Below are 27,441 nucleotides of genomic sequence, written 5' to 3'. Positions count from 1 at the left end.
CTCCAGTACAGGGACACTCAGATGGTGAGGGGCTGGAGTGTGGGGCAGAGAAAGGCTGGGAAAGCTGGCTTTGTTCAGTCATGGGGGATCTTCATGCTGTGCACAGTTACAGCACAATGAAGACAGATTTTCTTGTAGATGCACACTAATAGCATGAGAGGCTACAGGGTCATATTGGACAATGAGAAACTCTTCCTAGATATTAAGAACAAATATTTTTCTCCGTGAGGATGGTGACCAAACTGTGGCACAGAGATCCAGAGAGATTCTCAGATCTCGATCCTAGGAGATAATCAAAACTTCACTGGAGAATGGCATTGGACTCCTGCCTGCAGATGCCGCCCCCTTGCAGGCTCAAGGCATCTGCTATTCTGAGACTCTTTCCAAAGGTATCTGGGGCTCTGGAGATGCCGCCTCCACCGATGACCAAGGAGAGCAGTCTCAGAGCTACGCACCACCCTGAGAGGCTTGACTTCTTCTGAGATGGCATCTCCCCCGAAAGGCTCTGGGAAGGCACAAAGTGGAGAAATGGCTCTGACTGCTTTGATGAATGAGCCATTCCTCTTAGGGATCAGAATGGATTAGGGTCTTAGATGGGAAGATGCAATGAGGTCCATATTCAACAGAAAGCCTTTAAGGAGGGAGAAGGAAACTTTGCCCCGGGGAGTCAATAAAATCCCAAAGACTCACAGAGGCATCAAGAACTTCAGAAACTGCAAGCATGAACCTCAGCTGACAGAAAGCACCAAACTGTGAGCATAACTGTGAGCATCCGTGGCTCCTATCGAGGAGGGAACATCGCTGTCAACAGCCCTCACCCAGGTCTTCCAGAAGGATACTAGGATAGCAATCTGGGCTCTGGGAGCAGAGCAAGGCTCTCTCCAGCCACCTCCTCCCATGCTGAGCAGCCAAATCCTGGGGCCATCACGTGGCAAGAAGGTCCAACTCTCCATCTCAACAGACATTTCATCAGAATGCCTACTCACAGCCCTGTGCTTTGCCACTTCTCACCTACAGGAAGCAGAGAAGTACTCTCAAGGGGGCTGGCAGGCCAGCTCTTGCCTCTCACTTTTGCTTCTCATGCCCTCAAGGCATTCACCCAAGGTGCCTCCCTACTTGTAGCCCCTTTGAGCTTTCAAGAGGTGCTGAGCCTCACCATCAAGCCTCCCATCCTCAGGCTTTCTCTTCCCTAGAGCTGTGAGGCACAAGAAACATCTTATGAAATGACAAAAGGCATTCGCATTTGAACAAAAAGAAGGCAGAACCACAGGCTCTCTTACCACACTTGCACGACAACTCATCTTCGCAGCACACAAGGTACCCACAAGGGAGTCAGGGATAAAATGCATCAAGAACAGAGAGGCCATAATACATGCCAAAAAGTTGGGAAGAGAGTTTTAGGATGTGTGTGCTCACCATCACTTCTTTGACTGCAGCTACTCTAAGCAATGCACCTAGAGCTAAGTGTATCTCCTCATATCCACCATGAAGTGCAGGTGAAAAACGGGTCAACAGGGTCAACACGTAGCATGCTGATGTCTATGCACTGGGTGCTCCTTCATTTTCCCATTGCAGCACAGAAAGGCCACACTACACCTGGATGGTGAAGGACCTTGTAGAGTCTGCATCTAAAAGGAAGAGAGACCTGGATGGTGTCATCTTTGCAGGGCACTCTTGCCTTGGTTCTCCTATTCAAAGAGGCTCCTCCAAATACATCTGACAGAGGAAGGACTCAGCCACTTGAGAGTCAGCTCCCAAGAACATACTTGCCCATCTCCAAAAACTAATCACACCAGAAGGCCTTCATGCCTTCAAAGAGCTTCCAGCACTAATGCCCAGCTGGCAATGAACATCTCCCAGGGCCTCCTTCCAGCCTCAGCAAACACTGCTGCAGGGGAAAGCTCTCATTAGCAAATACACTAGGAAAGCAGGGGAAAAGCAGGCTTGCTTCACATCTCAGAAGAAGGGGAAACCTTCCCTGGCCTTTAAGCAGTGTCCTGTCTGCAGACCCTGTCAAGAGCTTATCAAGCTCAAGGCCTGAACCTCACTGCAACAAAGGCAACAGGCTGCCAACATCTCTGGCCCACGCCACCATATCAGCTTGGGCTCTGAAAGGAACCTCACCTCCTCACCTTGCAGCACTCCCCTGCTCCCCAGCCTGGAAGCACTCCCACCCACAGCACTGCTCTCTCCAGTTACCTCCTCACATTTGGAGCACAGAGACACAGGGACCACCACCACGCTCTGTCACAGGGCCTCACCGAGGGTTGACAGTAAGTGTGTCTGTGTCAGTGACATACACGGCACAGAACCACAGAGGGCAGCACACAGGACATGTCCAAGTGCCCCAAAAACAAAGAAAGCCCAACTCTCCGTCACATCCATTCCCTTCTAGTCCTCCAAAGGTTTGCAACAAGCACTTCCTCAGTATGTCCACTCACATCCCTGCACCTCGTCACTTCCCACCTCCAAGAAGCAGAGAAAAAGTGCTCTCCGAAGGGTGGATCAGGCCTGCTCATAAAGGAAGGGGAATGCCTCAAAACCAGACACAACATTCAGACCTTGTAGCAAAAAGTCACAATCTCCCTGCTGTTTTGATAGGGCAATTTCTAAAGCACCAATATCCCGGGAAGAACACATTACTAACACCATGGTTACACCAGTACCAGATTAATTTAACAGTCTCAAAAATCTAATTGGACTCCCTAGCTGACCAGTAGTAGGCTGCAAGCTTCGACTTAGCAACAAGTGGAAAGTGAAACTCCATGTTCATGTTCATCAGACAATATCATCAACATTTTAAACATAGCAGTACTAACTCATGGTGATGGAGTGAACAAAATTGGCGTCAGATGATGATGGAACATCTACTTATGCTTGATTAATGAGTTGCATTTCTGTATTGCTCTAGAGCTCCGCAGGTGTCCAGCTCTCCTCTGAGCACAATCAACAAATCCAGGAAGTGACCTCACCACCAGCATCCAAGACATTTGTCTTCTCTTGACCTGCCAGCTGCTCCAATGGAGGTGACCTCACAAGTCCACCACATGCCTGCTGGCCTGTGAGAGAGAAAGAAGCCTCATCAAAATTACCTCCCCAACCATGACCAACTGCTCGTCTACCAGGTACTCTACCAAGAGAGACCTCACAGTAATGCCAAGACCTTACTGCCTGCTGCTGGCCTAGCAGCTACTCAGAAAGACACACAGTGTCTTTGACTGCACAGTCACTCGCACAGCTATGTCTCTGTCACTGTCCTATATGCCTCTGAGACAGAAATTTACTCATCCCCACCAAGGCTGAGTCAGCTCCTGAATGGCCTCCCCGATTCACCTTGTGGCTTCACAATGCTCACAGTGAGCAAAACACCCATTATGTACCAGTTCTAACAGCAAAAAATATGAACTTTAACACTCAGCTGCAGACTTAGGTGGAATAAGGTTAGCTTTTAACCAGTGATGTAAAGTCCCAGGAGGATTATGAGAGAAATGAGGGAGCTGGGGAGGAAGAGTGTCCATACAGTGACTGCTGGCCTCTGGGACACTATTTTTCCTACATGTCCACAGTTCATTAGGAGACACTCTAGGCTGATATCAATTGGAGAATGTTGCTGCCATTTGTTCTATAGCATAATAATAATAATAATAAAGCTTTAAAAGCAGAAATGCTTGTATATTATTGATGTCTCCATCTTTTCACCACACTCTTGAAACCTAATTAGCTGTGAAAGACTTGAAGAAAATTGCATGGTTTGTCAGGGCTTTTTGCTTGTTAATGAGCCCCATGGTGTGCTTGGAGCTGAGTCCATCAATCACACCTACTGAAAGCTGTCAAAGTCAGAAGCAAACCCTAAAGTTTCTTAGAGCATAAATGGGTCTCACTGAGGGCCATTGCCAGCAAAGACTTCCCAGGAGCTGATTAGAGCAAAATGCTGTAATCGTTGATTACAGACAGGTGGAGGAAATACTCAGGTGACTCAGATGTCTCATAAAGCCTTCGTCTGTTTTATCAAGCAAAAATTGCCAGCACAGTGAACCCCTTTCCTTCATGCATTGCCCAAGGATCTTCCTTGAGGACACATGGGGCTGGGAGTAAGAAGGGTCAGTGTAGGACCAATACACAACACCTTCAGGGTCACCTGAAGGGTACGGAGTGTACTGAGGACCCAGTGTCTCCTGGTAGGCCTTGGTGGCAGAGATAACAGCCATGGCCAAGAGTACAGAGAACTCAGTTCTTTTGAGGCCCTTCATTCTCGCCAGCACCCTTGGCCATCTGCACCACAAGTCATCCTATGCTGTCCCTGCACATCTGCAGGTGCACATCTGCACCTGTGTCCTATAAACACCCAACCTGCTTCCCGTCTTTCTCACCCTGGCATCTCCCTCCCTTCCCTGTTGTCTTTCCATCCACACCATCTCTTTCTTGAAACACAAAGCCATAGGATTTTCACTGATTTCCTCTTGGTGATTTGTTGCACCACAGCACTACCCTTCAAGTGATATTTCTTCATGCTAATGCCAGTCTGAGCTTCCTAGCCTACAGTTTGGTGTTGTTTCCTCTTTCCATGCTGCTTCCTACTATAAAAGAAAGCTCCTGGCAGTCCAACAATGGCACACAGCAGTGCTGAGTCAAGGATGATAAAATAACTCTCTGTATCAGGATGGCCGTACTCCTACTGATGAAACCTTATGGGCATCAGGGCTTATTCACAGTGAACATGCACCACTGCCTTGCACAGTGTCCCTCACAACATCTAGGCCCTTCTCCTCAGGCCACTCCTGAGCCAGTCAGGTGCCAACATGTCCTGATATATGGGGGGTATTCTTCCCCATGTGCAGGACTTATCCTGTCTCCTTAACTAACTCCATGAGGATTCCATTGGCTGAATGCCCAAATATCTCAATGTCCCCTGTACTGAAGCTCATTGTGTCAGCTATTAGTGTGTGCCTAAAGGCAACGGTGGGAATCTATTGTTTGGGAAGAGGTGGGCAATCCATGATGCTCTGGAGTGTTTGCCCACCAAACACTCTGAAGGGGCCTGATTTTCCTGTTGATCTCATCTTGAATATACTAGAAATGTGGTTGTCCTATCCTATATATGTGTTGTCACATCCTATATATGTGACATGGCCCTTGCAGACCTATTGTTACTGCATTAAATCAAGTGTCTGCTCTGAATTACAGAAGCTCTTACATAAGCCTGGGTTTGCATAGGCCTGAGTTTCTTTTTGAGTGATGTTCTAGAGAATGCAGGCATCAAGGGTCACTGCATGTTGTAAAGGAGATTCTCCACCCAGCCCTTAGGTAATAGTCTCGAAGACTGTGAGTCTCACAGTTGCTGCCTCAGAGCAAGTAGACATTTCTACATGTTGGACATTTGCCCCTTCAAAAGTCAAAATGTGTGTGTATGCCTGGACAGCTGGCTTCCTCCCTTCATCTCCACTGACTGCAGTGGGAGCTTAGACAAGCTTGTGTGCCCCATAGCTTGGGCAAGGAAACCTCCTGAGTTTGTGGAACACACAGGAAGGAACTGAATCCTACTCCATCCCAGAAGCTTCTTATTGAACAATATATTTATATATTGAGTAATACTATTGTGGAGCTAGGCCTGGCCCCCTGGGACCCATAGGACCCCATGGCAACCTGGCAGGCGCTGCAGACAGACATCTCTGTCCGGGAGCAGCTCCTCTAAAGGAGCCACAGGTCTCAGCGCACTGTCTGCAGGCACCAGTATGAGAAGAGCAACTCAGAAGTTAAAGACAGTTGGGAAGGGGAGGATGGCTGAAAGCTCACTGCAGGGAGAAATCTTCACAGTCCTTCACACAGTAAGTATCAGGCTGCAGGACAATGCTGCTGTGGTTACTGGAGCTTCTCCTGTTTGGAGCAGGTGGTGCTTTAGAGCGGGGATTCCCAGCCATGCTGTCACATGGACAGGGCATTGTGCCTGCCTTCTCTCCAGGACAGTGCAGGGATGTGAAGCCAGGTTCTGCACCTAGGTCTGCATAGGCTGTAATTCATAGCATTGTCCCTGCACCCCAGGGTGCTGTGAGCCTGAAGCTGTGATTCTGCTGCCTGCAAGAGTTGGCACTCAGCCTGCCTGGGGACATCCATACAGTCCTGCAGGGAGAAGCCCTGGTGGAAGAAGTGACCCTCATCAGGGCAGACTCATTCTCCCCTTGAGAGGGTCAGGACTGCTCTCAACTCTATCTTCTCCACAGAATATTTTTTGAAGAGGCTTTTTCCAGAAGAATATCAAGGAAGGTGTTGCCTTAAAGATAAGGAGCTTTCCCAAGCCTATGTTTCAGATTTCCTACTGTTTGCACTTGGAGGGAGTGGAAAAGGAACTGTCAGGTTTGGAAAAAAAAAAAAAAAAAAAAGAAGAAGGACTGAGACTGCAAGACTCCAAGACTGTTACACAGAGAGATCAAGAGGTCTGTGGAGGAACCTCAGAAAAAACTTCTCTCCACTCTGATGGGTCCTACAAGCACTGACAGGGAAAGACATGGGATAAAGAAGCAGCTCCCCAGAGGAAAGGCTCCAAGCAGTGAAGATACAGTCAGTGAATGAGAGGAAACTAGGAACAGAAATGCTGTGGGAGGGGGGAATTGTGAGAATTCCGCTATCCCTCTCAGTGAAGACATCCTTCTCTAAGCAAGCTTCCTGGGTCTCTTCTCTCACCCAGCAGAGCCTCTGCCCTCCAGGCCATGGAGTCCAGGCCATGAGCCCCTTCCCCAGCAGGCAGGGCTCCCGCAGACCACAGGGGCCTCTCTCCTGCAAGGTGCCCACTTCCCACTGCATGACAAAGGACCATCCTGAGATGGGGCTGTGTGGGAGCTGATATGCACAGCTGGAGGATGTGGGTGTCTTCCTAAGTGCCCACGTGTGCCTCCCTCTTTGCCTCCCCTTTGGTAGAAGAGGCACAGTATTGTTCCTCATGTCTTCACCTCTCTGTACTGGTCTCGTTCTTGCTCTTGTGCTCTCTGGGCTTAAGGAGGGGGATTCAGCTGCAGTTAAGGCAGTAACTTCTTACTCCCATGACACTGTCTGAAGAAACAGTGAAGACAGTAAATGGCAAAGTGATGTGAGAGCAGGGTTCATCTCACTGGGATAGAGATGCAGAGAAAGGGTGAGGTCAGCCATGCCTGCACTGCACTGTTTCTCTGCCTTGGCAGCCAGGGAGCTGCTGTGACTGATTCCAATACAAACATCTCTTGTTAAGGATAGCAAGTCTGGGGGAAGAGGCCTCACAAGCATCTTCCTTCCAGGCATAGCTGCCATGCATGCTCTATTTGTCTCCTGCATGGTAAAAAGAATATTCCTACTGGGGCTGCAGAACAAATCCCCTTCACTCAGTTCTGGGCGCCCATCTCCAGCTATCCCCACCGACACACATGGCAGTTTGACATCTCCATTTACGCACCCTGGCAGGGTAGTACTCATTCCTCTGTAGTCCACGCACAGAGGCCCCTGCACACAGCACAAACCAGTGGTCAGAAAAGGGAGCTGAATGAAGGTAAAGGAGAGGGGGAATGTGGGAGATAATGTGAGGAGTCAAAAGGGATTTGCTCAGAGAAGCCTGTCATAATTTGTCAATGCTTTTTCCCCCAGAACGAATGTCTAACAACAGCTTCCCAGATGAGTTCCTCCTCCTGGCATTCACAGACACACGGGAGCGGCAGCTCTTGCACTTCACACTCTTCCTGGGCATCTACTTGGCTGCCATTCTGGCCAATGGCCTCATCATCACAGCTGTAGCCTATGATCATCACCTCCACACTCTCATGTACTTCGTCCTCTTCCACCTTTCCTTTCTTGACCTTGGCTCCATCTCCACCACTGTCCCCAAATCCATGGCCAATTCCCTCTGGAACACTGGGGTCGTTTCATACTCGGGGTGTGTTGCCCAAACATTTTTGTTTACTTTTTTTGTTTCAGCTGAGTATTCCCTTCTCACTGTCATGGCCTACGACCGCTTTGTTGCCATCTGCAAACCTCTGCACTACGAGACCCTCATGGACAGCAGAACTTGTGTCAAAATGGCAGCAGCTGCCTGGGGCAGTAGTGTTCTCAGTGCTGTCTTGAACACTGCTAATGTATTTTCAATAACATTCTGCCAAGGCAATACTCTGGATCAGTTCTTCTGTGAACTTCCCCAAATTCTCAAGCTCTCCTGCTCAGACTCCTACATCAGAGAAGTTGGGATTCTTGTGGTTAGTATTTCCTTAGCTTTGGCGTGCTTCATTTTCATTGTGCTGTCCTACGTGCAAATCTTCACTGCTGTGTTGAGAATGCCCTCTAAGCAGGGCCGACACAAAGCCTTTTCCATGTGCCTCCCTCACTTGATTGTGGTCTCCCTGTTTGTCAGCACTGGTGTGTTTGCCTACCTGAAGCCCCCCTCCATCTCCTTGCCCACTCTGGATCTGGTGCTGGCCATTCTGTACTCAGTAGTGCCTTCAACCCTGAATCCTCTCATCTACAGCAGGAGGAACAAGGAACTCAGGGACACGCTAAAGAAACTGATCCAGTTGGTACTAGTTCAGCAGCAATGATGTGCCCATCCCTCTTCACAAGGGTTTTGTAATATAATTCTGGCCACTCTTGTGCTATGGACACACTCTCAGTGATAGTACTTGAAGAGAGCTTGAATTCATCCCACTGCTCCAAAAGTACAAATCCAGTCTGTCTGACCCAGAGGCCTGCAATAAATGTGTCTGTCTATCATCATGTCAGAAATGGCCTTTGTGTAATAAAGGGATTTTTTGAGTAGAGTGCTTGAAGGGTTGTTTCTTCTTCTAGTGATGGAACCAGGAATGCCTTCCAGGATGCTGACCCTGAAAGAGCCTGTTACTTTTCCGGGGCTCTCCATGAGCTCAAGTCAATGAGCTCAAGTCAATGAGCTCATGGGGTGATGTGTTAGGGAATGAGGGCTGGATTTAGGTCTCACTTGTGGGTCCCCAGTGTTCCTGGAAGTGGTGACAGGTCAAGTGGTATCTGCCTGGGACTGTCCCCCATATGACAGGATTGGTGATAGATGCCCACAGTGGGGACCCTGTGGGCACAGGGAAGGGAGCCTGGAGAGTGTTTTATGTTACCTTCAATGAAGAACCACGGGCTGGATCTAGGGACACACCTGAACACCATTTGAAATGCTCTGTGAATGCTCAGAGTACCATCTAGGGCCACACACTCCTTGGTGCGGGGCTGGCAGGTACAATGATGCCCCTCCAGCTGGGTGTTCTTCCCATCCAACTCACCATGGTCCATGCAGAGTCACCTTGTGGCCTCAGTGCACCGCAGCCCACTCACTCTGCAGAGCACTACCAGCTCAGGGCCGTGCAGGGAGCACATGGGAGGGTTTAGGAATAGCCAAGAAGACCAGCACTGATGCACCAGCCTGGAGAAAGGCTTTCTGGGGAGCAGGGATGTCCCTGGAAAAGAGTGAAGGAGTAATTGTGAGACTGAAAACTTATGCCTTGAATGTTGATTAGGATGCCACTTTTGCCACAGTACACAGAAGACCAGCAGCAGGCACAAGGCTTGCATGTTGCTCATGAGGTCACTGCTGACTTAGTCCCTGATAGGCCAGTAGCCGGGACAAACCTTGGATGAAGACTGTGAGATCACTGCTGCCTCAGCACCTGATCTGCCAAAAGCAGGGATGTGGTGTTAATGCTGATCATGAGGCGGCATCCTTCTCTGTAGACTTGATCCCATTAGCAGGCACTTGGTTGCTGAGGGTTGTTGCAAAGTCACCCTTGGATTCCGTGTAGATTGTGAGGTCACTTCTGCCCAACTATTGGTTAGACCAACATCAGTAAAGTGCCTGTGAAATCACTTCAGTCTGCGTGGCTGGTCAGCAGGAACTGGGTTGTGACATGGACTGTTAGGATGCTTCTGCCTCTGAAGACAACAGGGCTGTTCACTATGGGGCTCAAGCTCTCCAGGGAAGCCTGAGCTGCCTCCATGCCGGGTTCGGTGCAGGGGGGGGCGCTCATGATAGGTCCTGCTGCCATGGATCCAGAATGGAGCCCAGAGTCCACTGCATAAATTCATCACCATGTTCATCCATGCAAGCAGGGTTTGGTTTTGTTTTGTTTTCCACACACTGAAGTCTTCTTTTGATTTTATACCAAGATTTCTCAACTGGTACCAATGAACTGCGTAACACATAGTTCATGCACTTATGTGGTGACCATGTTCCGCCTAAGTGCTCTGTCATGATATATAAATGTATACATGTATACACATACTATATATATTGTTTTGGTGTTGCAGAACTACATAAGGCATTCCTGACAATCATTTTTCTTAGGAGGAGTTTTCACTATTGCAGAAACAGACAAATCATAATATTCAAGAGTGCTTTGCAGAGATTGGTACAGTCTCAGATGTGTGGTAGGATAAAGTTTCAGGCAAATAGCATGTTCCCATTAAGTCAAGAAATGCAAGATCATATATATCAACACTCATTTCAAAGCTGTGCTAGTGCAAGTGAGGGATAGGGAGTATTCAGGGAAGTAAATGAGCATCTTTGGTCTTTCAAACAATACAAATCCTATGATAAAAGATGATGCATTCGGTAGTATTGAGGTTTCTTTGAACATGAGTCTCATCACATGCCTAGCAGACAGAAGGAAACACTGCTTGACTACAACAGGTAAATACGTGTGTCAAACTCTTCAGAGTGCTGGGTCTTTCTATACAGCCTTGGCTGTTTTAAGTGTGAGAGGATGTAGACTAGAGAGGAGAGGAAAGAAAAAGAATTCAAGGAGGTTTTTATAAACATGTGCAAGAAGAAAGCACGAAGATAAAAGTAGGTAATATAGTTCCAATGAAATACATTGTAATCACTGATCAAATTGACTCAGCTTCTTTTTCCCACACAGAAAACATCCAGAGAGTATTTGGGTATGTTGATTTAAAACACAGCATGTCTTAAACATTAAGGACCAAAGAAAGTGTTGTGTATCTTTTTAGATAAAACACACACACATATATATACATATACATATACATATACATATACATATATATGTATATATGTATGCGCAGGGAACAAACCCACACACATATACATATGGGTTTGTGTAGTCATCTTTGTCCTTCCAACTTGCAGGATCATCAAAACAGCAGTGAGTTATGTCGTGGGAATAAAATTTATCAAGAGCTTGTTAAAAGAGCATAACAAAAAACTTAACACAATGTTGGCATTTGTTCCAGTGACAGGAGGGCAGGCAAGAAAGCAGCAGATATTGGCAGAGAGAGACACTCAAAGTTTGTGAGGGGTTAAACAGAACAGATTTAATAGAAGACTTGGACTCCAGGTGGCATGGGGAGCCCAGGGAGGCATGCAGGGTGGTTGCTGACAGGAGGATGCTGGACACATGAGTTGGATGAGCAGTTGGAACTTGCCCCGTGTAAACCAAGGGCTCCCTTTTATCTGCTAGAACAATTTCCTTACCTCAGCTGCGCTAAGCTGGAGTGGTAGCTGCCAAGAAGCAGCCGGACGTTGTTGACAAATCGGATATGGCTGCCTGGGCCTGGTGGGAATTTGGTCAGTGGGTAGTTTCGCACACTGAGGCTGCTTCCATGTTCTCTGCCAGACATTGCCTCCTCACCAGGTCTTCCCAGTGTTATCACCTATTGACATTTAAGCCACAAAGCTTATGTTAATCCTTTGCTATTTCAATGTGAAAATCAGTCAAATACACAGGTGCAAAGGGAGGTCAGGTTGTCCGCACTGTGTCACTTTTCTCCATTTCTATTTTTGTTTCTTCTGAACTACTAAACTCAGTCATGTCACTTGGATTTTTGTCAGGAGGCTGAAATGCTATGTTGGCAAAGAGAAACAGTGTCCACAAATGTGTTTCATAACCCTAAAGTGAGATCAGTGGGAAGTTTATTTGCAATCTGGGACAGTTAACAGCACATAAGGTAAGATGAAACCAGTGGTACAGCTGAACAACATAAATATCTTACATGTCCTTGTGGCAACGCTTTAACTTTATTTTCACATCCAACTTGGAGTTCTTTAGATACAGCCCATGAGTTCCAATTCCTTTCTCCCAGAAATGCAGTTCTTCTCCTCTCTCCCTTCCCACTGTCTTTGATAACTGCTGGCCAGTTCCAGCTGAACTCAGCACGTGCAGTGCCCCAACGCTTCACAGTGCTGGCTCCATGGCGGTTGGTTCCAGGCACTGCTACCATCCCCAGAGCTGGGAGACAGCAGAGAGAGTAGAGAAAGAGGAAGGAGGCAGAAGGCAAAGAGGCAGGAAAGGAGCTGTGTGAGGGGAGGCTGAGCAGGAGGGCAGAGTGGAGCAGGTGGGAGAGCAGGGCGGAGCTACGTGGGACGGTGCCTGTGGTGCCTGTGGACAGGACAGCACAGCACAGGACAGGACAGTGTGGCTGCTTGCTCACCCAGGGCATGTGGCAAACAGCCCTCGGGCAGCGGCGCCAGCAGTGAGGCAGCTTCCTGTGCTCGCAGCAGGCAGGGCAGCTTCCTCTGCAGCCTGGGCCTGGAGGCAGGGCCCACGCTGCACCTGCCCTGAGGGGATAGAGGCCATGTCCTGAGTTGCAGCAGCTCCTGGGGAGCCAGTGCGAGAGAAGTGCAGAGGATTTGCTGTGTTTGTGCTGCATTTTGGAAGGAACCGCAGTTGGGAGCTGAGGGAAGGCTTCTGCCCCTGACTGGGACAGGAGGCCCTGCTGTCTTCAGTTTCATCGTCTCTGCTCCCATGCAATCCTCCCATTAGAAGTTAGTGCTAAGAATTACTCACAGGCTTTTCTCCGATTCCTAATATGTCATAGACCAAGGTGTAGGTAAGACCTAGGCAAAAGCTCATTTTTATTTTTTTATTTTTTTGGTGTAGTAGCTGGTGTCTGCTGGCTGTTTTGCTCACTGTGAGCCTTGGGAAGCCATGAGGTGAATCGGGGAGGCTGTTCAGGAGCTGGCACAGCCTTGGAGGAAGACAGGGGGAGCTACAGGTGGCAACAGCCCCATGGTCAGGGATAGAGAGTGAGGTCACCAGTGTTTATGAGAACTCTGACAGGATAAAAGCAGCGTCAAGTCCCTGTGAGTATCTGAGCAGCCAGCAGAAGCCTCATGGCTTGACTGTTGATGAGGTCCTTTCTTCTGGAGTACCTGATAGGCCAGCGGCTGAACGAAGGCTTGCCTGTTTTCCTTGTGAGGTCCCTGCTGAGTGAAGAACTGATTGGATAGCAGCAGAGCTGCAGCTGGAAAGTGACTGTGACTTCTACCAGAGCACAACTAGGTCTGTGCTTCTGAGATCACATCTGCCTGAACAGATGATACCCCTGAGGGCTGCGCTGCCATCCAGAGGGACCTGGACAGACTGGACAACTGGGTGGTGAAAAACCTCATGCAATTCAACAAGGCCAAGTGCAAGGTCCTGCACCTGGGGAGGAATAACCCCAGACACCAGTACAGGCTGGGGACTGACCTTCTGGAGAGCAGCTCCGCAGAGAAAGACCTGGGTGTCATGGTGGACGACAAGTTGACCATGAGGCAGCAGTGTGCCCTCGTGGCCAAGAAGGCCAATGGGATCCTGGGGTGCATTAAGAAGAGCGTCTCCAGCAGGTCGAGGGGGGTGATCCTGCCCCTCTACTCAGCCCTGGTGAGGCCGCATCTGGAGTATTGTGTCCAGTTCTGGGCTCCACAGTACAAGAGGGATGTGGAGCTGCTGGAGAGAGTCCAGCGCAGGGCCACAAGGATGATCAGGGGCCTGGAACATCTGCCCTATGAGGAAAGGCTGAGGGAACTGGGCCTGTTCAGCTGGAGAAGAGAAGGCTGAGAGGGGATCTGATCAGTGTATGTAAGTACCTCAAGGGAGGGAGTGAGGAGGATGGTGCTGGCCTCTTTTCAGTGGTGGCCACCGACAGAATTAGAGGTCATGACCACAAACTGAAGCACCAAAAGTTCCACATGAACTTAAGGAAAAAAAATTTTAACAGTGAGGGTGACAGAGCACTGGAACAGGCTGCGCGTAGAGGTTGTGGAGTCTCCTTCTCTGGAGATCTTCAAAACCCACTTGGATGCAGTCCTGTGCCACGTGCTCTAGGTGACCCTGTGTCCCCACCATTGGACTCAATGACCTCTAGAGGTCCCTTCCAACCTTAAGCATTCTATGATTCTATGATTCTATACATCGGCATTTGTCTTAGGGCTGAAGAAGTTACAGTGAGGTTAATTTCTCTCTCAGAGGCTTACAGGCAAGGAGCAAGAACATGACTATGACGACATCTCTCTTTGGGTCCCTGATAGACCAAGAGATTGCACCTGGTGAAGAATGGACTTTGAGAGATCACCCCTGTCCCAGCAGCATGTAGGCCTGCAGTGTTAGGAATCTCTGATTTCAAGGGTTTGTGGGCTATGGAAATGACTCCTGTCCAGCAGCAGGGAGCTTGCTTGGTTTTCCTGCATTGTCTGTGCTGGGTTTCTCCATGTGTACTCCTGCTCTAATATCACCTTGGGGACTGTAGTATATCAGAGGTTTCCAAGCATGGAAATTGAGTGCAAAGGCTCTTGGAGGAGAAAGAGTTAATTTCACCCCCAAAGAAAGGCATGAGAAAAATGTCTGCAGATGCCTCTTTTTGGTGGAAGAATAGGCGCAAGAGAGAGGAAACATTCAACCAAGTGAAGCCACTTGGGACTGCTTAATTTGCTTCCTTAAGGTGGAAACGGAACATGAGCAATGATGAAAAGGGATGTTGTGAGAAAGTCCATTTTCAAAGTCTTTGGGGGAATAAAAACTCCTGCCTTGCCTGGTCCTGTCCCCACTGTGTCCCTCATGCACCGTGCCAGTTAACAGTCAGTGAGCAAGCCATGTGCTTGCTCCTTGCCCATGAGGTACTCGGGCACAAGTGACCTCACAGTCAATTGCAAGCCATGGCTCTGCTACTGTCCTGCCAAGACCAGAAAGAAATCAGCACCTGAGCCCTGTACCCATGCCTGGCCTATGAGGCACGCAGGGAGCTGTGGCCTCACAGTCACCTTCCATCTCATGTGCATTCTAGTGGCATATCAGGTGCTGAGTCCTCACAGCAGGACTGCGACCTCACAGTCAACACTCCTGCCACGTGGCCATGTGCCTGCTGCTGGCCTAACAGGCATTCCAGCTGCTGCGACCTCACAATCAGCATCAAAAGTTATGCGCCTGCTGCTGATCTATCAGGGGCTCTGGGGGAAGTGAGCTCACAACATCCAAGGCATTTACCTGCTGCTGCCCTGTGAGGTACTGAGGGAGCCCTGACGTGAGGGTCAGCATCCAAGCCATGAGCCTGCTTCTGACCCATCAGCTACTGCAGCTGGAATGACCTCAGAAGCATATATCCCACCCATGCGCCTGCTGCTGGCCTATCAGGCACTCAAGCAGCAGTGACCTCACAATCTGGCTCCAAGCCACAGACTTGCTGGGAAGGTGAAGATGAAGAAGTTAAAAGCAGGGTGCTCCAGAGAGGATAAGAATAGCATCCCGTGAAAGCATTTTAAAGTAAGGTGCTAAAAAGAAAAGAAAGACACAATAATATTTGAAGTATCTAATAAAATGCCCAGCATTTCTCAATAAAAAAGAGCACTTGTTCTGTTAAAAAAGTAAAATACATAACCATACATGAAAGCCTAATGTAATGGAAATGCATGAAAGTGTGCAGCAGCAGAAGGTGGGGTGAGACGCAGCATTACTGATGAGAAATTGCACTGCGCTTCTAGGACCTGCACGCAGCACTCATGAGTGCAAAGGCAACAGGAGCTGCCCCTGCAGCCCAATCCCTGGGAGCAGGTCCTGGAGCTGCCACAGTGGCTACATGCAGTGACACTGCTTGGGGCACTGAGCCCAGAGAGAAACCACTGTCTTCCTGGTTCGGTCGCTGCTGCAGGGAGAGCGCAGCGCAGGCTGCCGAGGTCACGTGGGCTGTGGTTTGTGCACCTGCAGGCGAGGCTTTGATCTGCCGATCAGCCCCGGCAAGGGAATAACGGGCTCTTGGGTGAACACTCTGAGAGCTGGGGGGCTCTGAACGCCTGGGCTGCCCTGTCTGATGTCAGAGGAGTGAAATGTCCCAGCTCCCTTCTCCTGACCAAGGCATCAGCACCAGGCTGTTGAAGAAGGGATGGACGAGACCGCACTTACGGGATGTGTCTCTGGCCATGGCAAAGAGACCTTTCACTGCTGCTGCTCCCAGCACAGCGGGGCTGTAGCAGGATCAGAGGCTGTTCCTCTTTCCCTTCCTAACACAGCCCATCCCAGGGACAATCCTAGCTCCACAATTTTCATTATTCTCATTGGACACTTGTACCTTAGGCACTCAGGCAAACACGGTATGTGAGATCCCCAAAGTTTCCAGGCACCTGAGTGGAATACAAAGCGTGACAGACCCATTTGCCTCCCTGATCTGCCCTGTCCTACTGGGATGGGCCCCATGATGATGCCCCAGAGCAGTGACAATGACATCAGTGGAGCCGTGCCGCATATATGGTCATGAACAGCACTTGAGAAGTTCATTGGAGGGCTGGGCTGTGTCAGAAGGGAGATAATTCCCGATAATGTCTAAAAAGGTGCCTGCTCCTTCGATTGGCTCGCTGGGGAGCTGGGCCAGCACCTGCAGATATATATTGGCCTCCCATATTGGTTGTCTTGCGTAAGTCCCCAGAATCTGTGGCAGGGACAAGTGCATCAGGGCAGTGCCGTCAGGACAGGAGGCTGCGGATGGAGGCAGAGGGACTCCTCATCTCTTGCGTGCTGTGGCTGCTCGTCTGGGTGCAGCTGTGCTGCGGTAAGTGCCTGTACCCTAACCCATGGGCATGGGGCCAGCGCGCAGCAGTGAGGTCATTGAGATCCCTCTGGAAATGTTGCGTCTTCCCATGGAGCAGCAAGACAAGGGTCAGAAGTGCTCAAGTGAAGACCCTGTTCGCCTCTGGGTGGGAGAAGGGTATTTGTGCTTCCAGGGCTCCTCTGCTTATTGCAGTCAGTGCCAGCATGTTCTTGTAGACACCTCGCCCTTGCCACCCTTGGTGGACATCCTATTTCCCCAGCTCTGTGTCCCTAGAGCTAGTGCTGACTCGGCTGGTGACTGCAGCACTCAGCGATTCGAGTGCACAGCCAGCTCCAGGGTTCCCAGGAGGCTTTCTGTACTGTTCACTGACCCAAAGTCAGGGTGGCCAGGCCTGAGCAGGGGCAGTTTGTGGCCCACAGAGACAAGGAGACCTTTGCTCACCCTCCTGCAGAGGTGCCCTATGCAAGGGTCCTGGCCAAGGGACTGAGTTCTCCCCTGTAAGTGAGGAGGGAATGAAGGTTGGGACAGAAAATGGGGATCACGTCAGTGCTCCCTGGGGACTCATAGAGCCCTGCAGATGGGGGGGTGGATTTGAGTGATACCCATAGTGAGTTAGAGGCAAAGAAACTGGTCCCTGCAGACCCCAAGAATGCAGAGCGGAGAGGTCTCACACCCCAGGTCTGGTGACTCAGCTCTAGGACCCTACGCAGTCACTGTGCTGGGATTTGGTGCCCTCCTAACTGGCCCCGTGTCTGTGTTTGAAGGTACTGCGGAGGTGAGGCTGGAGGATGGAGACAGCCGCTGTGCTGGAAGAGTGGAGGTGAAACACCAGGGCCAATGGGGGACCGTGTGTGATGATTACTGGGACATGGAAGATGCTGCTGTAGTTTGTAAGCAGTTGGGCTGTGGATCTGCTCTCCAAGCCCCTCAGAAGGGATATTTTGGGCCAGGATCAGGCTCAATTTGGCTAGACTCTGTAGGCTGTCAAGGCACCGAGACTGCCTTGTCTGAGTGCACACATCGTGGTTGGGGTAACCATTACTGCGATCATAGTGAGGATGCCGGAGTTGTTTGTTCAGGTAAGGACTCATCCAGTTCCCCACCTCTGGGGTCAGGCCTGGGATCAGGGGACTAAGCAGGCTGTGCCCTGAAGGAGTAATGTGTGGGTAACTCTCACTGCCCATCTGCGGCTGTTGCTGCTGCTGTCCCTGGGGAAAGGCCCAGGTGAGCCCATCACAGGGTGCACAGATGCCACCAAGGTCCTGGGGGCTCATCCCACAATCAGTTGGTGCCTCAGGCTAGGAGATGAATTCCCCACCCTGCCCTACAGGGTCTAGGTCTCCATCAATCTCCTTAGGTTCTTTCAGGACATTTCTCGCAGCGCTGGGTGTCCCTGTGCCCCAGACCTCAGGATGACTTGCTTGGCACCCCATGGCTAGGGAAGTGGTACGAGACAGCGAAGGCTCCTGGAATCATTCCCCTCACTGACAGGAGTTCCTTGGCTGACCCAAAGGGGCTTTTCAGAGGAGACAGGAGCAGAGCCTGGGGCAGAGAAGCAGGACAATGAGCAGGGCATTCCTTGTCCAGGGCCACCCCGCAAGGATCAGTCCCCCACAAGCTCTGGGTTGGTGTCTGTGCTGCTGGCTGCTCCTTCCCATATCATCACAGGCTCAGGCCGGTCCTGCTGGGTCCGTGTCACTGACAGCCCCAACAGTGCAGGATACCCTGAGAAGTCCCAGTCTAGCTCTGAGCTCTGCAGGGCTGAACAGGCTGCAGCAGCCGTTAGGGCTGTGGTGCTGGGGACCTGTCCTGGGCAGTGAGGCAGCCTCTGGGGCAGCAGCGTTTCCCTGAGTGGTGCCTGTGCTTTTCGGTCTGTGATTGAGAGAAGCTCCAGAGCACTGTGTGGATGTGAGAAGAGGTGCAAGGGATGTTGAATGGTTTCTGTTGTCAAAACCTACTGAGAGCTGCTGTTTGACATTAATGGAACCCTTTGGATGTAGCTGCTGTGTAACTGCCTGAAGCCCGTTGCAATTCCCTGTCATTGTGCAGTTTTATTTTTTTATTTTTTTTCCCCAGGATTTGTTCGACTGGTTGGAGGAAACAACCCCTGTTCAGGACGTGTGGAGATCAGAGATGGAGACCAGTGGAAAACAGTCTGTGACTCACACTTCGGTGTGAAAGCTGCTGACATTATCTGCAGGGAGTTGCAGTGTGGCGCTGCCCTGCCCATCCATGGGGGAGATCACTTTGGAGAGGGGACCAGTCCCATCTGGGATGGAGAGCTGCAGTGTGTGGGGAATGAGCCCTTCCTCTCCTCCTGCCCCAGGAGGTCCCTCAGCAACCAGACCTGCAGCCATGCCAACTACGCTGGTGTCACCTGCACACGTGAGCATTTGGGGAGGCGGTGTGAAATGCCATGCATAAGCTATGTGCTAAGAAACAGGGGAGAAGGGCTGAGCATGGTTAGAATACTGGTGAGGTGGAGTTGTTGTCTGTAATCTTAAAATGATTTAGAAGGAGCAGAAAGGGCTGCTATCCCGTTGGCGTCTCCTCCAGTACCCGAGGGTGCATGAGCACAAAGCCATCCCCACTTTCCCTCCTTTTTCCCCGGACTACACAGGATTCAGGCTGGTGAATGGCAGCACGGCGTGTTCCGGGCGAGTGGAGATCGAGGTGGAGGGGACCTGGGGAACCCTCTGTGATTCTGGCTGGGACATCTCTGATGCTCATGTTCTTTGTCAACAACTCAACTGTGGATTTGCTGAGTCCATTCCTGGAGGAGAGCACTTGGGGAGAGGAACTGGCCCTGTCTGGAGAGATACTTTCCACTGTAATGGGACCGAATCCCATTTGGGACAGTGCCCTGTGACTGCTCTGGGGGTGTCCCCATGCTCACCTGACAACATTGCTGGTATTTTTTTGCTCAGGTGAGTTCAAGGAAAATGGAGGATTAACTCAACTTGCATCCTGTGTGTGACATAGAAACGCAAAGCAAGGGAGTGTCTGTCAATGACAAACTGAATTTCCTGCTCCAGAAACTATGGGTTCCTTTGGAGGGATTCAGAGAGTTTTGCCTGTTCATGCAGAGCGCGTTTCCTTGGGGGAGATGAGAGCTGAGCAGGGAGCAGGCATCTCTGCCACTCCAGGGCATCTGGTTCAGGCCCTGGGGGCACCACCAGGCCTGGGCTCTTCTACTCTCTTGGGGCCCAGGATCAGGAGGGAACTGCGGGACACAGCTCCATGCCCTGCAGCTGTGAAAGATCCTCTGCCCCCTCCTGCAACCCATAGCCCCATCCCAGACCAGAGAGCAGACCTGTAGACCCTGATCAAACTGCCCATAGAATCTACCATGAGCGTGCCCAGCAGGAGCAATCATAGGATCACAGAATTCTTAAGGTTGGGAGGGACCTTTAGAGATCATCTAGTCCAATCCCTGACGCTGAGCAGCACCTTGGGGCTGCGATTTGCCCTTGCTCCTTGTCAGTATGAACCTCAAACTTGTCCTGTTTTGTAAGAAAGGCGCTCATCCCTCTGCTTCTTGCTAAGGATGCAAGCTCCCCATCGCAGATCCACAGGGATGTAGAAGGGCAGAGCTATCCCAGCAGCAGCCAGTCCCAGCTTGGAGATGGAGCAAGGCTACTGCTCATCCTCATCCTTGTACAGGCCACCACTTCCTCTTGCTGAAGCTGCTCTGGATTCATTCTTAAGGACATGTGTGGTGATTCTGCGGTTTGACTAGACCTCCAATGCTTTCCCATTTCTGTCACTGAGACGATATTAGAACTCAACAAGGTTTAGGGCCTGGAAAACAAAATGCCTTGGAGAACTCCCATCCTTGAGCTCCTCACTGTGAGCTGGATAGGTGAGCTCCAGGATGTCCAAGGGCATGAGCAATGGGAGACATAAGGCAGGGTTCAGGACATTTCCTCTCTCTCTGAGCAGGACTCTCTGGATCCCTGCGGCTGGTGGGTGGAGGGAGCCGCTGTGACGGACGAGTGGAGATGCCCCTGAATGGGACATGGGTCCGCGTCCTGGATGACCAGTGGGACCTGAATGATGCCAGCGTGGTGTGCAGGCAGCTCCAGTGCGGAGAGGCAGAGCAAGCCTACAACCCACCAAAGCCTGAGCGAGGGACGGGCCCCGTGGGGCTGAGAAGGGTCCAGTGTGCAGGAAAGGAGACTCACATGACCCTCTGCAACACCTCCCTGCCTGCGGCAGCGCCTGCAGGAATTGCCGAGGACGTGGGGGTGGTTTGCTCGGGTGAGTTGCTCTGACGGTCCCCAATGTGCTGTGCTCCCCAGGGCTGCGAGCCCCTCACAGCCGGGTTTCTCCTGCTTGCAGGGAGCCGGCGGGTCCGGCTGGTGCACAGGGCAGGGCGCTGTGCTGGAAGAGTGGAGATCTTCTACAACGGCACCTGGGGGACCATCTGTGACGACTCCTGGGACCTGCTGGATGCCACCGTTGTTTGCCGCCAGCTGGGCTGCGGGGTGGCCGTGAATTTCACTGTCTCTGCTCATTACGGGGAAGGCTCTGGGCAGATCTGGCTGGACGACGTGAACTGCTCCGGGGATGAAGATGCTCTCTGGGACTGCCCGGCCAGGCCCTGGGGGCAGCACAACTGCAGGCACAAAGAGGATGCAGGAGTTGTCTGCTCAGGTCTGTGTGGGCAGTGGTGGTGGGAGCCTGGTGCTTCATGAGGGGACAAGGGAGAAGCTAGACAGGGTGGAACTGCCCCTGGCTACCCTGAACCCCCTTCCTGTCTGGTCCTGGGGACACCCATGCACAGTCCCCACTGAACCTACTCAGAGCTATAGGGAGAGCTCAGGTGTCCCCACAGAGTGGAGGAGGGAAGGTAGTGCTGCAAACTGGATGCTTCTCTCTGCTCCCTTGGTAAAACAGTGTCTTGCTGGCAGTGCCCTCTGACTATCTGAGCCCTCGGATGTCTAGAAGAGTAGTCCCTGCTTCTTAGAATAACCCTCCCTACTCATGGATGCCATAGAACGCCCTGGGGAATTGTTGTTATGTTTCTCTCTGCTCACTCCAGGACCAGCGTGTTCCCCTCAGCTTTGTGTTTTTCCTTCCAGAGTCTATGGCCTTGAGGCTGGAGAACAATGATGGCTGCTCTGGGCGCCTGCAGGTTTTCTACAATGGGACATGGGGGAGTGTTTGCTCCAACTCCATGACTCCGAACACCGTGCCTCTGGTGTGCAAACAGCTGGGCTGTGGAGACGGAGGGTTCCTTGAAACAGGCCTGCCATATGGCAAGGTATCTGGCCACACATGGCTGGATCGTGTTGAGTGTGGGAAGAGGAACAGCTCCTTTTGGCAGTGCCCCTCTGCTCCCTGGAACCCACAGTCCTGTGATGACCAACGAGAAGAGACCCACATCACCTGCAATGGTAATGCTGGAGCCACGTGGTCACAAAGCTCACAGCAGCTCCCTGTTCAGCAAGGCACCATGTTGAGAAGGGGTCTGGAGTGGCTTTTTCTTTCCATCTCAGACCATTCTGCTGTCAGTGACACAAATACAACATATCCAGAAGCAGTAGCTGCCCTGAGCTACCCACATGGCCAACGAGGGGAAGAGGCACATGTACCCTCCACCTCACCTTGGTGGTCTCTTCTACCTCACCTTGGACACCTCTCGGAGGTGCCTGTTGCTCTCTGTTGCCCATAGACAGGACCCAGACAATCACCTTTTAGCTTTGGAAGTCCATGCAGAGCATTCCACTCATGGCCGTGGTTTGCTGAGGGAATGGGAAGGGGGAGAGAGAATGCGGTGCTGGTGACTCAAGGTTATGTAGGAACTAGGCCGTGCCCAGGGCAGTGCTGACACGGGAGCTCAGAACAGTCTCCCTCTGGGGCCATGCTCCTGCTTCTCTGTTAACCAGGGAACCTTTTGGGGTGAGCAGCCAGGGTAACCCTGGAGCTGAGCACTGTTATACACTGCATTATCGAGGGGTTCAGCTTTGTCCATGAGCAGTGGGAGGTGCCGGGAGGTTCAAGTAAAGGTCAGTCCTGATCCTGTCCACATGACCCCCATGAAGCAGCCCCTTCCTTCACTGTAGCGTTTCCTTCTACAGGGAGACGACCAGAAACCCCTCCATCCCTAGCAGCAGAGTGCCCCAACTCTACAAGCTGCACAGGTAACTGCTGCTCCCTGTGCCCTTCTTGCCTGGCCAGGCCCTCTCAACTACCCCAGTGACATGGAGGGTTCTGTGTTTTCCAGAGAAGGAGAAGATTCGTGCTGTGGGAGGAGAGGACAGCTGCTTGGGCAGAGTGGAGGTTTGGCACCATGGCACCTGGGGGACGGTGTGCGATGACTCCTGGGACATGAAGGATGCTGAGGTGGCCTGCAGGCAGCTGGGCTGTGGCCCTGCCATGTCTGCCCTGGGGGAGGCTGCATTTGGGGAAGGGACAGGTCCCATCTGGCTGCAGCAAGTGGAGTGCAGAGGGACAGAGCGGTCTCTCTGGGACTGCAAGGTGCAGTGTGGGAACAGCGGTGCCTGCCAGCACAAGGAAGATGCTGCTGTAAATTGCTCCGGTGAGTGGCAGTGCTTGGTCCCCTTGTTTGGGGGGATGTTTTCCCAGCTGGGCTTTCCTAGGGCCCCAGAGCTTCTCAGAGCAAGGATGTCTCTGCAGAGGTTGGGTGCCTGGTGCCAGGTGGGGAGCAGCTGTTGTGGGGCAGGGTGTCCTCAGGCCTCTGCCTGTGGGGTTCTGCAGTCCCCCAAATGCCTGTCCTGGGCTGCCAGTGCTGTCCTCCTGGTGGCCCAGAGCAGAGAGCCCAGGGCCTGTCACGGGCGTACAGAGAAGGACTGTTCTGATGGCACTTGGAGGGGACATCCACAGGCACAGCCACATCTCTCTCCCTGCTTTGCAGCTGCACCCAGGATGACAACACCAGCCCCGCGAGCAGGTAACCTGCCCTTCTCCCTGGGTTGGGTCTCCCTGGGGCCAGGCTGTGACCTGCAGCCCGAGGGAAGGGGCCTGTGCTGGGGTGCAGGGCCCCAGAGAGGAGGCCCAGGGGTGAGAGTGGGTGACTTCGTGGAGGGCTGTGAGTCACCCAGCAGTGTGAGAGCTGCCCCACGACTCAGCACACGGACCTCCATCCCTGCCATGTGTGAGGGGTCAGGACTGGGGTGTCCCTGGGCCCCCACCTGCCCGAGGCAAGGGCCTGCCTCATCCATGTCGCTGCCCATGCAGATCCTGCCCAGAGGCGTGTGAGGGAGACCGGGGGAGTCTCCGTGCCTGTTGTCATCTGCATCATCTTGGGGGCCCTGCTCTGCCTGCTCCTGGCCCTCCTGGCAGGGCAAGTGCAAAGAGCCAGGGCTGAGCGCAGAGGTGGGTCCTTCCCCAGTGGTGCCAGGGTGGACGATGCCTCTTAGCAGCGCTGTGGGGGCTGTGGGGTGTGTGTGAGGGCACAGAGGGGGCTGTGGTGCAGGTGCTGCCTCTTACCCTATTCCCTGTTCCTTCACTGTCTGTCTGTGGGACACCCGCAAGCAGGAGTTGTGGGAGTGTTGATGCAGGAGGAGATGGTGATGGAGGAGAAAAGAAAAGGCAGTGAGGGGATGGTGGAGATGGGAGCAGCAGGGAACATACAAGGACGCTGCTGGCTGTGCTCTGGACAACGCTGGGGGAGGCTGTGGGGCAGGAGCGGTGCCAAGAGGAGCTCAGGGCAGGGGGTCTCTCAGAGTGGGAGTCGGTGTCTGGGCTGCTCCCTTTGTCCTGCCCTGTTCGCCCAGGTCAGGGCAGGGCCATGTTATGGACCCATCTGACAGACCGCGAGGAGCTCCCTGGGGAGAGGAGCCGTGGGAGCTTCTCCCTTGTCAGAGCAGGGACTGACCTGGGGCCAAAAGGGACATTGGGGGCTGTCTCTGAAGAGACAGCATGAGGTGACGTTGCCCCAGACCATCTCTACAGGGCCGTTGCTATCACAAGGGATCTGGCCATGGTGCCTGGGCAGAGCAGTGGGTCTGGGCTGTGCTCGTCTGTCTAGGGTGGAAGGGCTTGGTGCCCACATTGGAGTTCTTCTCCTTTCTCCATGTGCCTGTGCTGATCCTGCCCATGTCCTCAGCTTCCAGGAGGTCTCTGGAGCCCTTCTCTGAGGCCGTGTACCAGGAGATCGACTACAGCCAAGTGTGGGAGAAGCAAGCGAGGTTCAGTCCTCCAGGTCTGTGTGGTGGGTTCTGGGAGGGAGCACATGGCAGGGCCCTTTCTACTGGTCCTAAGCCACGATGGGACTGTTGTAGCCCGCGGGCCAACTGTCCCCTCAGTGCTGGGGTCACGGGTTCCTTCAGGAGAGCAGCCCAGTGCTGGGCTCAGGTGAGAAACTTCCTCCCCACCAGCTCTGCCCATCCCAGTCTGGGGCACAGCTCCTCCCTGCCAGTACCCATAGGTTGTACCTGGCGGGTAAGGGAGGCGGGTGGCCAGGGCAGCTCTGAAAGGCCCTTGGAAATGTGGTTTGCCCCATGGGAGCAGGAGAAGCCCTGGGCTCTCCTCCCCATGCAGTCCTTGCTAGGTGGGTCCCCATCCCCAGCTGGGCTGACAATGAGCAGGGTCAGCAGGGCTCACCCCAATAATGCTCGCTGCTCCTCTTGCCAGGCTCCCCTTCAGAGGGCTCCCTGACCAAGCTGCAGCCTGAGCCTAGGGAGAGTGAGGAGCGTCCTGGGTCAGCACCAGGTAATGGGCAGGGAGGCAGGGGAAGGGTTGGTCTCTCCTCCCCATAGCTGTGTCACTGAGTGTCACCATTGGGATGGGGCATTCCTGCCTTCAGGAATGACTCTGGAGTTCTGCAGTGTGGGCAAGAATTGGATGTGCCCCACTGAGATGGGTGCCTGAATGGGGCCTTATTGGGCTCAACTTGTCCCTGCCTCCATCAGGCTCTGAGTTTGTCCCAGGGAGTCCCCAGCCCTGGTGCAGACACACCAGTTCTGCTGTCCCTGTGGCAGGGGTAGAGGGCACCCCACTACCTCACACACACTCCCATACCCTGGATCCAGGATGCTGGATCTTTTGTGGCCCTGACAACACCAGTGTCCCTGTCCTTTGTTCCGTCGTGTCCTTCCTTCCTCTGCTCTGTGGGAGGGCTCCTGTTTTCACCAGCTCCTCTCTAGTTTCAGAGGTCCCTGTCCTGCCCAGAGGTGACCCAGCAGATGGCTATGACGATGCCAGAGAAGTATTTGACCCTGAGGAGGATCTTGTTCCTGGGCAGCGAGACTGGGAAGCGCCCAGGGAAGCAGAGGAGAGTGATGGGCTTGAGGAGGGACAGAGAGGTGAGGGGGAAAAGGACCTGCTGTCTCCTGGGGTGCTGTCCCCAGTGCCAGGGGAGTTGGAGCAGCCTGAGAGCCCCACATCCCGGCATGGGGAGGGAACCTGCCCCAGGAGTTTTCCTGGTGAGGAGAATGGGGTGGGATCAGGGGACTGAAGGTCTCAGGCAGTGAGAGACAGGGAGGAAGGGGATTTACAGCCTAGAATAAGCATGTGTGTGGGGCAAACTGCAATGCACTGGCCTTGCTGCTTGCAGCAGGGAACGTGCGCTGCTGGGGGAGTGTCAGAGCTCCCAGAACAGTCAGAGCTGCCCCATCCTTTCCCTTCACAGACACAGCGTATGATGATGCTGAAGGGGCGTCCCTGGCACATCCTCATGAGGACACCAAGTCTGTGAGACTGGACCCTGGTGCCAGACTGTCCCTGAATCCAGGTCTGAGAGAGCCCATCACTGCCATGAGGTTGGGTGCAGCTGGGACAGAAGAGACCTCTATGCAGCTTGGAGAGCCATGAGTGACAGAGACCCATCTCCCTTCTGCTACTAGTAGCAGATAGAGCTGGGCATTTCCTCTCTTATCATTTCTCTACTTTTATCACATGCATTGCTACTTGTTCTTATTAAAATCATGTGGGAATTTGACCCAGAGATTGTGTTTCCCTCCCCAGGTGTTGGATGTCTCCCAAAAGGTGATCAGGGAAGGCGAAGCACCATGAACCAGCAGTGGGGAAGGGGAACATCTTGGGAAGAGCAGGCTCTGAGACAGGCCATGCTCCTGCAAGAGCCCATGATCTCTGGGGTGTGGGAATAGTGATGAGTCCAGCTGAAGGATATTTCTGCTGGTAGGGACATAGAATCATACAATCATAAAGGTTGGAAGAGACCTTTAGAGATCATCTAGTCCAGCCTCCTTGCACATACAAGGTCACCTAGAGCATGTGGCACAGAATTGCGTCCAAGAGGGTTTTGAAGATCTCCAAAAAAGGAGATTCCACAACTTCTCTTGGCAACCTGTTCCAGTGCTCTGTCACCCTGTGAAGAAATTTTTCCTTAAGTCCCTGTGGAACTTTTGGTGTTTCAGTTTGTGACTGTTTCCTCTTGTCCTATTGCTGGCCACCACTGAAAAGAGGATGGCCCCATCCTCCTCACTCCTTCCCTGAAGGTAGTTATATACAGTGACCAGATTCCCTCTTGGTCTTCTCTTCTTCAGGCTGAACAGGCCCACCTCTCTGAGCCTTAAAGTCAGTCTCAGACATTCCCATCCTGCAAACCTCATGCAGAATTTCCAGCCATATGTGCCTGTCTGCAGAGTCCTGTTATGTCCCTCTGGGCAAGATGGTCCAGTGTCCTCACTCCCACTTGCTCTTTTCCTAGGGGCTCTGCCTGGGCTA

At 52.3% G+C, this 27,441-nt stretch overlaps 1 protein-coding gene and 1 pseudogene across 1 annotated transcript; both read left to right on the top strand.

The window, feature by feature from the left end:
- The first annotated feature begins 7,525 nt into the window (after nucleotides 1-7,525).
- Nucleotides 7,526-8,549, top strand: LOC148594899 (olfactory receptor 14A16-like). The gene has a single exon (XM_088523502.1). The coding sequence runs from the start codon at nucleotides 7,593-7,595 to the stop codon at nucleotides 8,547-8,549; it is 957 nt and encodes a 318-aa protein (XP_088379628.1). The 5' UTR covers nucleotides 7,526-7,592.
- An 8,169-nt stretch (nucleotides 8,550-16,718) lies between these two features.
- On the top strand, nucleotides 16,719-26,565 carry LOC148594898 (antigen WC1.1-like; annotated as a pseudogene).
- The last annotated feature ends 876 nt before the right edge of the window (nucleotides 26,566-27,441 follow it).

Source organism: Tinamus guttatus, unplaced genomic scaffold, assembly GCF_059628265.1.
Source record: "Tinamus guttatus ecotype Peru unplaced genomic scaffold, ASM5962826v1 Tinamus_guttatus_pri_ptg000190l, whole genome shotgun sequence".
NCBI classification, from domain to species: domain Eukaryota; kingdom Metazoa; phylum Chordata; class Aves; order Tinamiformes; family Tinamidae; genus Tinamus; species Tinamus guttatus.
Note: the sequence above shows the minus strand (reverse complement) of the source record. Positions and strands in the feature narration are given on the sequence as shown.

Bases quoted from the DNA above. Each gene is read 5' to 3' on its own strand.
- LOC148594899 (XM_088523502.1), top strand. From the start codon at position 7,593: ATGCTTTTTCCCCCAGAACGAATGTCTAACAACAGCTTCCCAGATGAG.